The sequence below is a fragment of the Myxine glutinosa genome, chromosome 5 (genome assembly GCF_964187855.1).
Source record: "Myxine glutinosa chromosome 5, kmMyxGlut1.1, whole genome shotgun sequence".
In the NCBI taxonomy this organism is placed as follows: Eukaryota; Metazoa; Chordata; class Myxini; order Myxiniformes; family Myxinidae; genus Myxine; species Myxine glutinosa.
Genome location: NC_136265.1, coordinates 74,132,075 through 74,147,493, shown reverse-complemented (window position 1 = coordinate 74,147,493; position 15,419 = coordinate 74,132,075). Strand labels below are relative to the sequence as shown.

Sequence of the window (15,419 nt, the reverse complement as noted above, 5' to 3'; positions counted from 1 at the left end):
TTTTTTTACCATTGGAAGATAGATTCCAACTTGACCCACGGCGGGAGTATGCGCTCTACTGAGTGGCGTTCTAGTTTGGAGTTTGAAACCTAAGAGATGTGGCCGTGCATAATGAACAGACAGACAGACAGACAGAGAGAGATAGAGGTAGAGAGACAGACAGACACAGACGGACACAGACAGGAACAGACAGCTGAGACACACACACACACACACACACACACACACACACACACACACACAGCTGAGAGAGACAGACAGACAGCTGAGAGAGACACACAGAGATAGCATGGCACATATATATATATATATATATAATAATACATACATACATACATACATACATACATACACACACACACACACACACACACACACACACACACACACACACACACACACACACACAGGTTAAACCCCCTAACTTGACGAGGAAGCAAGGCACAGATTGAGTCACCCCAGCAATTGCCCATGATTGCCCCAGCAATTGCCTGATTGCCCATGACCCCAGCAATTGCCCATGACTGCCCCAGCAATTGCCTGATTGCCCCATCAATTGCCCATGATTGCCCCATCAATTGCCCATGATTGCCCCATCAATTGCCTGATTGCCCCAGCAATTGCCCATGATTGCCCCAGCAATTACCTGATTGCCCCATCAATTGCCCATGATTGCCCCATCAATTGCCCATGATTGCCCCAGCAATTGCCCATGATTGCCCCAGCAATTGCCTGATTGCCCATGACCCCAGCAATTGCCCATGATTGCCCCAGCAATTGCCTGATTGCCCATGACCCCAGCAATTGCCCATAATTGCCTGATTGCCCATGACCCCAGCAATTGCCTGATTGCCCATGACCCCAGCAATTGCCCATGATTTTGGAATGAGATGTTCGACGAGCACATACGGGTGTGATGTTCGGGTGTCCACATGCTTTTGGCCATGTAGTGTATATTACCTAATTTGACTTCACTGTTCCAATACTTGTGGATGGCACTGCCTATACTGCTCAAGGTCATGCTTGTGGATTGCACTTTGATCTGAGGGAATGCTGCCACAAATCATTGCTCGTCGGAGGCAGAGAGTGGTCCTCATTTCCTCCTTCACAAAAAAAACGACATTGAGCTTCATCAACAGATAAACATTTCTGTCCGTAAGTAACAGAGGCAGAGATGGAAGATCGAAGTTGTGGCCAAGTTCACTGATCATATTGGACCATATATTGGGGCTTCTTCTTTCCTTTGGCTCTGAAACAGTTGGTCAAGTCGCATCCCATGAACACGTGCACTGAAACACCTGGTCGAGTTGCATTCCATGACCACGTGCACGCCAACGAGGGACGTGCATAAATCTTCGCCTGGGTAATGGAAGACCAAGCCCAAATCTGCTGTCCTAGCCGTTTTTCCACGACCGGTATGGAAATGAACTCTTCCAGAGATCTTGCGCAGGTTAGACAGTAATAGGATGGTGACATCCTTATCAGGACTGCGTACTTGGATGATAGAAGAGGGATCAGCATTGGCTGTGTGGCTCACGTGCAGGGCTAATCTCTTGCCCGCTTCTTCATGATCCTTTACATTATAACGTAATACTTTGCGCATAACTGTTACTGTATGATAAATATAATAGGGGCAATGCCTCTGGCCTCACCTGGTTGAACCATGGAACCACTGGTGGTAGGCGTGGATGACCCACAAAATATGTAACAGGGAAGAAAGTAAATACCTATTTTGGGGGGCAAACCCCGATTTCTTTAATGCCGTGAGCACACTTTAGGAGATAGCTTGTGATGAAGGTTGTTGTCAAGTTTCATCGAAATTGTATGTAGTTTCGGAGAAGTAGTTCTGAGTTTTGCATTCAGCCTGACAGACTGCCTGACTTGCGGGCACCTTGCGATGCCAATATCTCCCCTGAACATTTTTTGTTCCAGGTGAGCTAAAAAGGATACATGTCGTTGGTTGTTAACTCCATATGCGGGTTTCACAATGTGGAAAGGAGCCCTCCCAGGTCTCATCGTGTGTGTGTGTGTGTGTGTGTGTGTGTGTGTGTGTGTGTGTGTGTGTGTGTGTGTGTGTGTGTGTGTGTGTGTGTGTGTGTGTGTGTGTGTGTGTGTGTGACTGTGCGTGTGACTGTTTGTGTGTGTGTTCTGAAAGGGAGGGTCTTTTGGGAATGCTGGTGAAGTAGGGAAGTCAAAACACAGAGCCGAGCGGAGAGAAGAGCCAGTCACCATTTGCGTTTCTGTGTGGCGTAGACTCGACTAGTGTAGAGTAGAGTGTAGTACAGTGCGCAGCCGTGCAGGCCTGTTTGTCTATTGCTTGTGTTTTATCTTTGTAATAAACTTAAGTTTGGACTCTCGACAGTTGGCTGTCGATCAATGTTGTGGAATCAAACTCAGACCTCTGGCAAAAATTGAGGCTTTATTGAACTATATCTCTACTCATCCTACAACACAAGAATGCAGATTATTAGTTCCACAAAGAAAGCAATCAAGCATACATCTCCTTCTAGTTTCCTGCAAGCAAGCATTTACGTACCTGTTACATCTCGGTAGTCTACAGCGCTGGGATACAGTATGCCACCCCTAGCGCACTAAATAAGCTCCCTCAAGGTGATCTCTTCACGCGGATAGTCTCTCCACTCGGCTCGAGACAACACAACATATTTCATCACAATCAAAAAACAGATATTAGGTGTTTTGGCCCAGTGAATTGGGTATTTGTTATGTTATAATATGTCCCAACGTTCAAGTAACTGTCCAGCTGATCAAGTGTTGCTGCAAATGAAAATCCCAGGTATGTTATCTTTCTGTACGTGCAGGTATGCGATAAAAGGTAGCTGGAAAAATTGCAAATGAAAGGAAAAAACCTTCATACCGATACGATGCAAAAGCTTTGAGCCTTGTTTCGTTGTTTATTTATTTATTTTAAGGATGTTTTTCTTTTTTCAGATTCGATTGTGGAAGTGAAGGTGGAATCTGACTTTGAGGGCGATTCAACATCTCAGGAGAAAGGTCTGAACTGTTAAATTTTTCTGAAGGCCTCAGAGTGATTCACATGTTGAATTCGCCATACTGCATTCACACTTATTATTGCCATTTGCGTTCTGCTCGAGGATCGCCCAATTGCAAGCCACAACGAAACTTGGCGGTACGCGGGAGAGAATTACTGAGGGATAAAAACCGGACGTGATGAAGTTTCTTGACATGTTGTTGTCGTTCTGAGGACAAAACTGGTATAGTTTAGGGGTTTTTTTTGTTTTTTTTATACATGGTCTAAAGCTCATAGTGGAACTGACACACAGACACACACACACACATACACACACACACACACACACACACACAAAAGACATACACGATGAGACAAACACAACACAGCCACTGAGCTTGGGGGAAGTGCCATCACTTACCGGGATACTCTGGGCACCTGTGACGTCGCAACAATGGCGCCGCTTTTCTCACCGCTCTCAGTGTGGCATTTCCTCAGGAGTCATTTCCTCTTCCCCATGGATGCCAACTGATGGGGATTCGCCATGCTCTATACTTTTAAATGCTGAACGTCAAACAAGGAAGCAGCACGTACCATTTTAAAAGTCTTTGTTATGACTCGAACCGGTCCAATCTGGATGGGTGTTCTTTAGGAGACACCATCTCCTTACTGGATGGCCGTTGGCTCCTTTCGGTAGCTCATCTGCCCTTTGCTAGGTGTTGTTTTTAGTCCTGGTAGAATGTCACAGTCACCCTCCCCACTAGCAAAACCAGTGAGGGGTATCGGTTTAGTTGCCAACAACAACCCTACCATTCAGCAGGTAGCACTGGCTTGCATGTTACCAGTGGCAGCCCCAAAACATTAGCTGACAAAATTGGTGGCAAATTGTCCAAGAATTGTCTGAGGAAACGTAGCAGTGCAGCTTGCACTACCATAATCTTTTAGAGCAGCTTACGTACCAAGCAGGACCATAGGTACAACATCCGTCCAGTGCGTGGAGTTGTCATATGCTTTCAGGGAAGACTTGTGTTGGTGGTGGAAACACTCTACCATACCATTCGCTGCTGGATGGTAGGCAGTGGTTAACACATGGTAAGTGTACCCAGGAAGTGGTTGAGCTTGTGACAACACAACAACAACATGCATTTTAAGGCCATTTTCCCGGCTAGAGCGGGGGTTAGCCTTGCGGTCCCCATGACAATCTTCTCCATTTTGCCCTGTTTTCTGCATCTCTCCTTGTTAACCCCCTTGCCCGCATTTCTTCTTCCACCATCTTTAGCCAAGTCTTTCTCGGTCTTCCCCGTCCTCTACTTCCTTCTACATTAATTTCCATCACTCTTCTCAACCAGTCACTTTCATCCTTCCTCAACACATGACCAAACCATCTCAACCTGTTCCTCTTCACAGCATCAATCACAGGCAATATTCCCATCATCTTTCGCAATTCATCATTTGTCTTCCTCTCTCTCAACGATACTCCGCACATCCATCGAACCATTCGCATTTCCACCCTTTCCAGCCTTCGTTGCTGCTCTACATTCATTACCCATGTCTCGCTCCCATAAATCATAACACTTCTCACACATGCAGCATACACCTTTCCCTTCAGCTTCAGCGACACTCTCCTCCTCATCAGCACGCCACTCAGTTCCCGAAACTTCTTCCATGCACATCTCACTTGAGCAACCGTTGCCGAGTCTGATCCACCTTCTCCATTCAGCATGTCTCCGGGGTAGCAAAATGTTTTCACACCTTCCAGCTTCACGCCGTCTCGAAGATCCAACTCAACATTTCCTCCATCTGCAGCTCCCTCTGTGCACACCTTACATTTGAATGTAGCTGCCACACTGGTAAATGACCCTCTCAGACCACTACATTTTTGATGAACCCACTCAGCGCACATTGTACATTGAATGGAGTTCACTCCGACACCCTTCCTGCACACAGCACATGGCCACTTCCCAGTTCTTTCCACCTCACCACATGCTTTACCACTTGCCATCACCTTCGTCTTTCCGATATTCACCTTCAGACCTTTTGTCTCCATACATTCCTTCCACTTGTTCATCTTTTCCTTCAGTCCATCCATACTTTCCGCAATCAACACCAGATCATCTGCATACAACAACTCCCACGGTAAACCCTCCTTTACGTTCTGAGCCAGCACCTCCATCACAGCTACAAATAGTAGTGGACTTAGTACCGACCCCTGATGCACTCCCACCTTCACCTCAAACTCACCACTGTTCCCATCCTTCGTCCTTACAGCTGTGCGCGCTCTTTTGTACATTGCCATCACTACTCTGATCAACCATTCCTCCACTCCTAACTTCCTCAATGCCCATGTCAATACTTTGCGTGGAACCCTATCGAATGCTTTCTGCAGATCAACAAACCCAAAAAACAACTTCTTCCTCTTCTCCATGTACTTCTCCTGCAACTGCCTCACAATGAAAAGCGCATCTGTCGTTCCTCTTCCTGGCATAAATCCAAACTGCATTTCGTCGATCTTCATTTTCTTCCTTATCCTCCTCTCCAACACCCTTTCCAATACCTTCATTCCATGCTCCAATAACTTTATCGCTCGGTACGAGCCACACTCCAGAGGGTCACCTTTCCCCTTGTATAGAGGGACGAGGGTACTCAGTTCCCAAGCCACTGGAATGCGGCCTTCTTTCACCACCAGATTACAGATCTCTGTCATTCTCTTCACACCCCAACTTCCTGCTGCCTTCAACATATCCCACACAACTCCCGTCGGCCCTCCCGCTTTCCACTCTTCATTGCTTTTATCGCTTCCTCAACTTCCTTCTCAGTTATCTTCTCTGCCGGTCCTAAAACTGGGTTACTCTCTATGTTGCCATCCCATTCATTCTCTGTATTCAACAGCATTTCCATATATCTTTTCCATCTTCCTTTAATTCCACCTGGGTCGTGTGAATCTGGGTCTGGGTCATCATCCGGTCTGAGCTTGTGAAATGGAGCCAATTTGAACTGGCGACTAAATCCATAGTGATTGATGGAATGCCAAAACGTGTGATACAGGTGTGGACAAAGGCCCTGGCAATGGTAGGTGCAGTGATGTCAGCTTTTAGTGGAGCCAACGGATGTAGCGGTCAACACAAGTCAGTAAATAGCGGTGTGCATTTTAAGGTGGTTGGGGGCTGACAACATCTATGTGCACCCTGTCAAAATGCCTGTCTGGTGTTGACGCTACCGAGTGGTCCTACAGTACGACGTTGGATCTTGGAGCATTGACATTGAAGACACTGCATGGCCCAATGACACATGTCGGGGTGAGGAGTTGCTGAGCTGCTCAAATACCTAGATGCGCGAGTGTAAAAAGTGTTGAAGATTGTATGACGGAATGCCGCAGGAACAAAAACGAGGGAACTTTGTACCTGGGAGCGGTACGTCATGAAATGCAAGCGAAGCAGTTGCAGACTGGAAATAGTGGAGCTCCGTGTCCTCCCGTTGAGTTGCTGGAAGTGCGGGTTTTTGTAGAAGATAACCCCCATACCTCGATGGGCGAGAGAGTGTCGGTTGCCGAGTTTGTGATTTCTTTGATGTGCTGGATGTCGGTGGTGAATTGCGAAATATAATGAAGTCCGAGATGTGTGCAAGGAGAGTGAGAGTCTGAATAAGTTGGTAGAGTGAAAATTTAAGGCTTGTGGTCAGTCAGGCCTCTAAAAAGTGGCGGAAGGCCTGATGGCGAGGTATACAGCGAGTAATTCCCGATTGAAGGCACTGTACTTGCATTCTTGGTTTTGGCGTTTTGAAGAAGGCCAATTGACGCCAGTCAACATTGATGAACTGGTGAAGGGCCGCACTTACTGCGACCTGAGACGCGGCTACCATCAGGCTGGTTAGCGCATCTTGCTTCAGATGAATCAGGAGTGAGGCATCAGCCAGTGTGTCTTTGTTTTGGCGTGGAAGGCCGACAAGGTTGGCTCTGACCATTGTAATGCTTCAGGGTGCTTAGCAGTTGCGAGTAATTACCCTGCGCTCGCGAAGCGAAAAGCGGGGTTAAGAAGTCAGTTGCGTATGTGTGCCGTGTGCCGTACGTGTCTGCATTTTAAAAATTCATTTTCTTGGCAACCGTTGGTCCGATTGACACGGAATTTTACCATAGAAGCGCCTCCGCCTGCATAATTTTTTTATTCATAATTATGACGTCATAGGTCACGTGGTACAGATGCCATCTTGGAAATACGTTACACCTCTATCTCCCAAACCGCTCAATGGAAAAAATGAAACATGGCTCATTGTCAATTACTGCCCTTGGGGAATAAGATATGTTAATGATGTCATCGGTGCCATCGTTATGACATCATAATTCGACAAGTACAACACTTATCCAATCATTGTGATTTTTTTTTTCTCAGCAACTGTTGGTCTGATGGGCACGAAATTTTGACCATAGGAGCACCTCCTCCTGTAGAATATTTTAATGATAATCATGACGTCATAGGTCATGGGTACAGGTGCCATCTTGGAAAAATCGAAAAATGTTGCACCTCTATATCTCCAAAACCGCTGCATGGAAAAAATTGAAACATGGCTCATTGTAAAGAACTCCATATGGGGAATAGGTGTTGTTAACGATGACGTCATTAGTGCCATAATTATGACGTCATAATTCGACAGGGACAACGCTTAGTCTGATCAGTTTGAAATGTATTGAGCATGAGACAGAGACTACCGGTACTAGATAAATACTCAAAGGTAAAGGCTGCATAAAATCATCAATTTTCATTTTGTATGTTTTTATGCTTCCACTGACAAAGTCGCTGGAGGCATTATGTTTTCAGGTTGTCCATCTGTCCTGTCTGTCTGTCTGTCTCTGTCCGTCTGTCCGTCCATGATAGGTTTTCATTACTGTGATAACTTGAGAACGAATGAACGAAACAAGGGATCTTACTCAAACTTGGTGCAGGTATGTATAATTAGGTAAATGAACTGATTCGATTTTGGGGTCAAAAGGTCAAAGGGCAAATGTCAGACATCCTGTCAGCTAAATATTCTCTTACCGAGCTAACTTGTGAACCAATCATGGGATTTTCACCAAATTTGATATAACTGTATATTATGATGCATAGATAAACTGATTCGATTTTGGGGTCAAGAGGTCAAAGATCAGAGGTCATGTTAAGTTGCAATTATTTCGTTACCGCAATAACTTAAGAACAGCTGAAGGGATCCAAGTTAAACTTGGTACAGGTATGTATAATGATGAAAAGATGAACTGATTGGATTTTGGGGTCAAGAGGTCAAATGTCAGAGATCATGTTAAATAAAATTTATGTTGCCATGCCAACTTGTGAACAAGTGATGGGATTTTGAACAGACGGGGTATTAGTATATATCATGCAAAGATGAACTGATTGGATTATGGCATCAACAGTTCAAAGGTCAGAGGTCGTGTCATTAAAAATGTGATAACTTGAGAACAGCAAAAGGGATTTAAATGAAACTTGGTACAGGTATAATGATGTAAACATGAACTGATTAAATTTTGGGGTCAAGAGGTCAAAGGTCATAGGTCATGTTAAGTAACAATTCTTTTCCTGTTCTAACTTATGAACCGGTGATGGGATTTACACCAAACTTGGTATAAGTATATATTATGATGCAAAGATGAACTGATTATATTTTGGCATCAAAGGTGAGGAGTGAGGTGGTTTTGTGATTTTGGTGAGGTCGGAGGGCATGTCAGGTAAAAATGTGATAATTAAGAACAACTGAAGGGATTTAAATCAAACTTGGTACAAGTATGTATAATGATGTGGGTAGAGGCATATCGGTCGACGTCCTAACATCAAAGAGTGTCGTTCTAGTTTTCCATTAACCCCCTCCTATGTTGACCTCTTTGGTGAAGTAGGAAAAAAAAAACCCTGTGCGTTTCTCACCACTAATTAGAATGATTGTTTTGGTTTCAATTTGCTTGTTTATCCCTTCCTTTATTGTCATGAACTGTTGTCACATGGTTTGCAGGTGAAACTCAAGTGGTGAAGTCAGAAACTTTCCAAAACAACCTTCTTCAGACTTCCAAGCATGCTCTGCGCAATGATGATGTAAAGCAGGAACCATGTGATTCTCCACCTACGGAGCCAAGCAAAGCTGATCAGCTGCTCAAAGGTAAGCCGAGCTGTCTATAAGATTACAGCACATTGTGTTTACTTGTTTCGTTCATTCTTTCACATTTAAGTAATTTTGTTCGAAACTCTGCAGAATGGGCCCATCAATTTTATTTTATTTTTAATGTGGAAGGCTCCAGGCACGGACTATGTAGTCCTCATCGAGGTCAGGCCTAATTAAAAGAGCTGCATTGATAGAAAAGTGAAGAAAGAGTGAATAGTCTAAGAGTTTTTGAGAAAGCAGAAAATCTGCATTTTGAAAAGGGGAAGATCATAAGTGTTTGGAAAGACATGTGAAGGTAAAGAGTTCCAGAGTTTGGCAGTGGAGGGGAAGAAACAAACATCATAACGGCCCACGCTTGAGTTGCCAATAGCCACACAGTAATCATACTTTTAATTCAATTCTGTCGAGTAAGTATGTGGAGCTAGAACCTCCTCAGATGTGAGAGCGGTACTCTTTACAAGGACGAATCAATCCTTTATATAGTTGAAGCAACTGTTGAGAGGAGAAGAATCTTTGACATATGAACAGGACTCCCAGTTTCTTCGAGGCAGACGTAGCTATTTGTGTAATGTGTGGATTCCAGGATAAATTTGAAGTTAGGGTAATACCTAGTAGGTTTATTGTATCACATGGTCTAATTGTGGAGCTTTTAAAGGAGATTGGAGAGTGAGAGGAGTTTTAGAGAGAAAGATGGGAAGAACTTTAGTTTTAGAAACATTGACTTCAACCCGATTACTTTTTCCCCACTGGGAAATCGTGTGCAAATCCGAATTTAAAGAGGTGGCTGTGATCAAACGAGATGCAGATCGATTGAGGGAAGATGGAGCAGATGGGAAAAACATGGAGGAATGCAACGTTGAGTCATCAGCATATGAGTGCATTTGGTTATTTGTAGAAGAAAGAAGGTCATTGATAAAAAGAAGGAAGTGTTGGAGACAGGACGGAACCCTGAGGGACACCGCTGTTGATAGGGAAAGAGGGAGATGTTGAGCCATGGACAATTACAGGGATAGAGCGGTCGGAGAGAAACCCATATGAGAGAGCAGAGTGAAGGAGGAAAGCCGAAAGAGGGAAGCTTGGATATCAGACCCCAATGCCAAACAAATCTTAAGCCAGATGACATCAAAGTCTGGAGATTCGAGGTCCACAAGGCATACAGCAGGCGTGTTGATGTTGGAGTAGACACACACTCCTCCTTTGAAGCGGAATCGTGAGTGAAGGTTGTAGTTTGTTATGTTAAAGGAGTTAAGAAGAACGTCATGTGACAATTGGGTCTCTGAGAGAAGCAATATATTAGGAGAGTAACTTGCAAGATGATGTTCAACAGAGGAAAGATTCGAAGAAAGACCACGAATGGTGGTGAAATTAATTGAAAAAGAGTCACGTTGATTCAACAGGCAAGGGTCATGGGAGGGACCGATACTACTACTGCCTGGGCCCCCCCTCTCGTTGGTAGCAGAGACAGGCAGGTCACTGGAGATTCTTCGCACCCCATAATGCCGGGAACTAGGGGGCATTAACTTTTCAGACTTTTTCATATTTAATTGGACAATTTGAGGAAATGAGAGGAAAGAGACATAAAGAAGAGAGAATGTAAAGGTGAGGAGTGAAAATGAGTAAGAAAAGTGTTTGATGAAAAATGTATGATGTTTGTTTACAAGAGAGAGAGAGAGATTAAAGCTCGCCCGGTAGCGATAGTTTGAGTGAGACAAAGAAAATTCAGCAATCCTGACATGGAGAGTGTAAGATGGTTCCGGGCATCACTTTAATGCTCCGTTTCACTCAAATAGCTTGATAATGTGAGCGAGACAGGGAAATATGTTTCATTTAAATACACGTTGCACATAAAATACACATATTCAATACAATATTGTTGCATCAAGTCGGTGACGACCATTTCATTTTCCAATTTTTTTTTTTTGAATTCTTCATAATTATGAGGTTGGGATAAAGAAAATAATATACATCATGGTATTTCAAGACGTTATGGATGGGTTATGACAAAATTTAGTGGATGCGTTGGTTAGACGACAGAACAAGCCAATTCGATTTTGGTTGGTTAAGGTCCGGATGCAGATCCGGCCTATCAGTGGGATACAAAAGGTAAACCGTTCAGCTTGGCGGAGGTAGGCGTTCTACTGGGTGTTGTTCTAGTTCAGCTTGAGTTGATCCCACCATTCAAGTTCCTGATCAGCAACACATCTAGTGTTGCCATCTCTCCTATTGATGACTAGCTTGCACTAGGACAGCATTCTGGATTACATTGGGAGTGGTCGACAAGATGGGGAGAGAAGGGGAGGAAGCACACAAACACAACATTTGAGAGCAGGGACATAACCTTTTAAAGAAGAAGAAGAAAAAGGTGTTATAATATACGACGGAATACAGAACTTGAGGGGAAAGTGTAAACATTTTAAAGTTTAACAGTGAAAACTATCTGGGGAAATGGGGGAGAAACACGTGGTCAAAGAACGAACGAACGAATAAGAACGAATAAACGAAAGAACGACGAATAAGAACAGAGAAGGAAATGTTTTTTTTGTTTTTTTTTTTGTTGAGATTTTAAACAAGGAAGTAGGCTATGGGGTGAAAAAACTGGGAAAAACAGAGAACGAAAGTTATTGGAGCACAAACGACGGACCGCTGAGAGAAAAACGAAGCCTCAAGGTTGGACACTGTACAAGGCCTCAAAAGACACGACACAAATTAACACGATTTTCTATACAGGTATGAAAGATTTGCACCGAAAATCTTCCTCGGGACACACTATACGTACACACACCATAAAGTAAATACAGTTATAACAAAAATACAAATGGGAACAATTACTTAACTTCGATTTCGATGGAGAGCGTGGACAGCTACGAATAAACGAAACCTCGCCGGCAAGACCGGAAGCAGAAGTCAACTTGAACAAAAAAGGAAGTGGGGAGGAAAGAGGGGCAGGGGAGGATGCATGATTTGGACAAGATGGATGCAGAAGCAGATTCTCAGGAGGAAAGACTGAAAACTTGGAAAAGAGTGGAGGTGTTAAGGACTAAGGAGGGTAGAAAATATCATGTTTTTTGAATGGTGGATGATCTAAGATGGTGGTGAACAGCTGTCTTGAAGACCTGGATGTAATAATGAGATTTAAAAGAATGTGAATCTTGTTATTGTTGTTGTATAGCCCAGGACAGTTCTCTTGAACAAGCCTGGGGCACGGAGACAGCCGATTGATCTCCCAGGAGCGACCCAGAGATTCCCCACATCCAGGAGGTATACCCCCACCTTCACGAAGTCAGGCCCATGACAGAGTTAGAGAGGGAGAGCCCTTTTGAATCCCTTTTATTATAAAAATACAATAAAGAGTGTTTAATATTCTTGTGTTAATGTGTAAACACAATATGTAAACACAATGTGTAAAAATACAAAAAATCTTGTGTCCCAAACCCATCCCTCTCTGTACCCACCGTACCCAGTCGTACCCAGCTGCTCCTGGACTCTGTGTCCTTTCCTCCTGACAAGGTGGAAAAGTTTCTGGCAACCCTCGACTCTGATTCTGCAACTGGTCCTGACGGCATCAGCCCACGGGTCCTAAAATCATGTTCTTCTGCACTTTCACTCCCTCTTTCTGTTCTCTTCACCCTCTCTTTTGCTCAAGGTCATCTGCCATCTGCTTGGAAATCAGCCAACATCACCGCTTTGCACAAAAAAGGTGCAAAAACAGATCCCAGCAACTACAGACCAATCAGCCTTCTCCCAATTATCAGCAAAGTCATGGAATCCATCATTGCTTCAGATATTAAATCTTTCCTCTTCTCCAATGGCTTGATCTCTGATCATCAATTTGGTTTCAGACCTGGTCACTCTACTCTGGACATGCTGCTTCTGCTTTCTCAACAATGGATAGAGGTCCTCAACACCAAACAGGAAATTAGAGCTGTCTCCCTTGACATTTCACGTGCCTTCGATACGGTCTGGCACCCTGCTCTGCTCTCCAAACTCTCCTCCTTTGGTATCCATGGAAATCTCCACGCATGGCTGGCGGACTTCCTCTCTGGTCGTAGTCAACGTGTGGCCCTGAATGGGTTTCTCTCATCTCCTCTTCCTGTTCAGGCTGGAGTTCCCCAAGGTAGTGTTCTGGGCCCTGTGCTTTTTCTGGTCTTCATCAATGATCTCTCTGACTCTCTTGAAAATCCTCTCTATCTCTTTGCTGACGACTCTACTCTCTGTCGCTCCATTCCTCATCCCTCAGATCGGCAGTCTGCAGCCTCCTCACTCTCTGCAGACCTGGACAAAATCACAGACTGGTCAAACAAGTGGAACATGTCTTTCAATCCTGACAAATCTCACACTCTTACAATGTCTCTCCGAAAGGACCGACTGGACAACCCTCCCATCTACTTTCTCAACAATCCTCTCCAAGAAGTTCTGTCGCTCAAGCTTTTGGGTCTCACTATCTGCCATGATCTTTCTTGGGAAAACCACATTTCCAAGCTGGCCTCCAAAGCCAGTCGCCGACTGGGCATCCTCCGTCGTGCGAAGTCCTTCCTTGGCACACCTGAGCTCCTCACCACATACAAGGCTTTCATCCGCAGCTCAATGGAATACTGTTCCCCCCTCTGGGCTGGTGCTCCTGCCTCACACCTTGCTCGGCTTCACGCTGTTGAGGCCAAAGCTTTCAGAATCATTGGAATCTCCTGCAATGTAGTCAACGCCGAGGGCCTTTCACTCACTCACCGCAGGCAGGTTGGTGGTCTTTCTGTCTTCTACCGACTCCTCTCCGGCCTTGCTCCCCCAGCTCTCTCTGTGCTCTGTCCCCCCAATATTCCTTCAGGTCGCACAAGATCTGCCTGCAACCCTCTTCTGGTTAAACTGCCAAAGTCTAGGCTCTCTGCTCACCTTCACTCTTTCATTCCCCTTTTCTCCCGCCTCTGGAACAAACTCCCCCACTCCCTTCAATCCCACTCCTCCCTCCAGGTCTTTAAAACAGCTGTTCACCACCATCTCTTATCTTCCCCCATCGAAAACCTTGATCTTTTCTACCCACGGTAATTCACCCCAGAGTCCTTGCAGTGTTCATATGTTTTAATCCTCTCCCACCTCCCCCCAAGTCCTCCCGATGTCCCTGCTCTCAAATGTTGTGTTTGTGTCCTTCCCCCTCTCTTTTGTGTCCTTCCCCCTCTCTCCCCATCTTGTCTACCGCTCCCCTTGTTTTTTGTGTTTTGTGTGTCGGTTTGTCTTTTTGTGTGATTAATGTTAGCTCTTTCACGAGCCTCGATCTTGTATACAAAAAAAAAAAAAAAAAAAAAAAAAAAAAAAAAAAAAAAAAAAATCAAAACAATTTTCAAGAGAATACAACAAAAGCATAAACAATTAAAAACAAGGAAAACAATCAATGTAAAAGCAAAGGAATTGTGAAACAAAGGAGGAAATTGCACATAAATTTATAATACATTTTCATTTACTTTGCACATTTGTCCAACACACCAAGTTTCAACAAAAGCATTAATTTGCATTGTTGCTATAATAATTAAATTATAGTTTTAACCGCTTTGAGACGAGGGATTGAAAATGCAGGATCACGTGACATTGATCTGGTGGTTTACCTTTAATTTTTGCTTTTTTAGGCAAGTACATTGCTAGTTTAGCCTCTGACAATACATCATACTAAAATACGCCATTTGTGTCTGTCTGTCTGATGAATTTGTGACGCCAATACATTCTGTCGTTACTTATCCAATCTCAACCAAACTTGACAGGATGACGAAGGGTTACACAATGAAGGTTGTAGCACATTCATTCCCCCACCTCCCCAAAGGGGTTTTCTCCCCCCCCCCGAGCGAGTTTGCCCGCCATTGCCGTCAATGGGGTTACACGTTGAGGTGTATATAAATGTTAAATTAGCTTTATCATGGCGTATTTCCAATGAAGATTTATCGTGGCGTTTTTCCAAAACAACAAAACAACAACAGGCATTTAAGGCCATTCTCCCTGCTAGAGCGGGGGTTAGCCTTGCGGTCCCCATGACAATGTTCTCCATTTTGCCCTATTTTCTGCATCTCCCCTTGTTAACCCCCTTGCCCGCATTTCTTCTTCGACCATCTTTAGCCAAGTCTTTCTCGGTCTTCCCCGTCCTCTCCTTCCTTCTACATACATTTCCATCACTCTTCTCAACCAGTCACTTTCATCCTTCTTCAACACATGACCCAACCATCTCAACCTGTTCCTCTTCACAGCATCCATCACAGGCTCTATTCCCATCATTTTTTGCAATTCATCATTTGTCTTCCTCTCTCTCAATGAT

At 44.3% G+C, this 15,419-nt stretch overlaps 1 protein-coding gene across 1 annotated transcript in view; it reads left to right on the top strand.

Annotated features, from left to right (window-relative positions):
- The window catches only part of LOC137428513 (uncharacterized), a 35,889-nt gene that overhangs the window by 12,414 nt on the left and 8,056 nt on the right, over positions 1–15,419 (top strand). The window contains exons 3-4 of the mRNA XM_078777075.1: positions 2,950–3,012; positions 8,984–9,127. Of these exons, the coding sequence (XP_078633201.1) occupies positions 2,950–3,012; positions 8,984–9,127 (207 nt within the window). The remainder of the gene's footprint in view (positions 1–2,949; positions 3,013–8,983; positions 9,128–15,419) is intronic.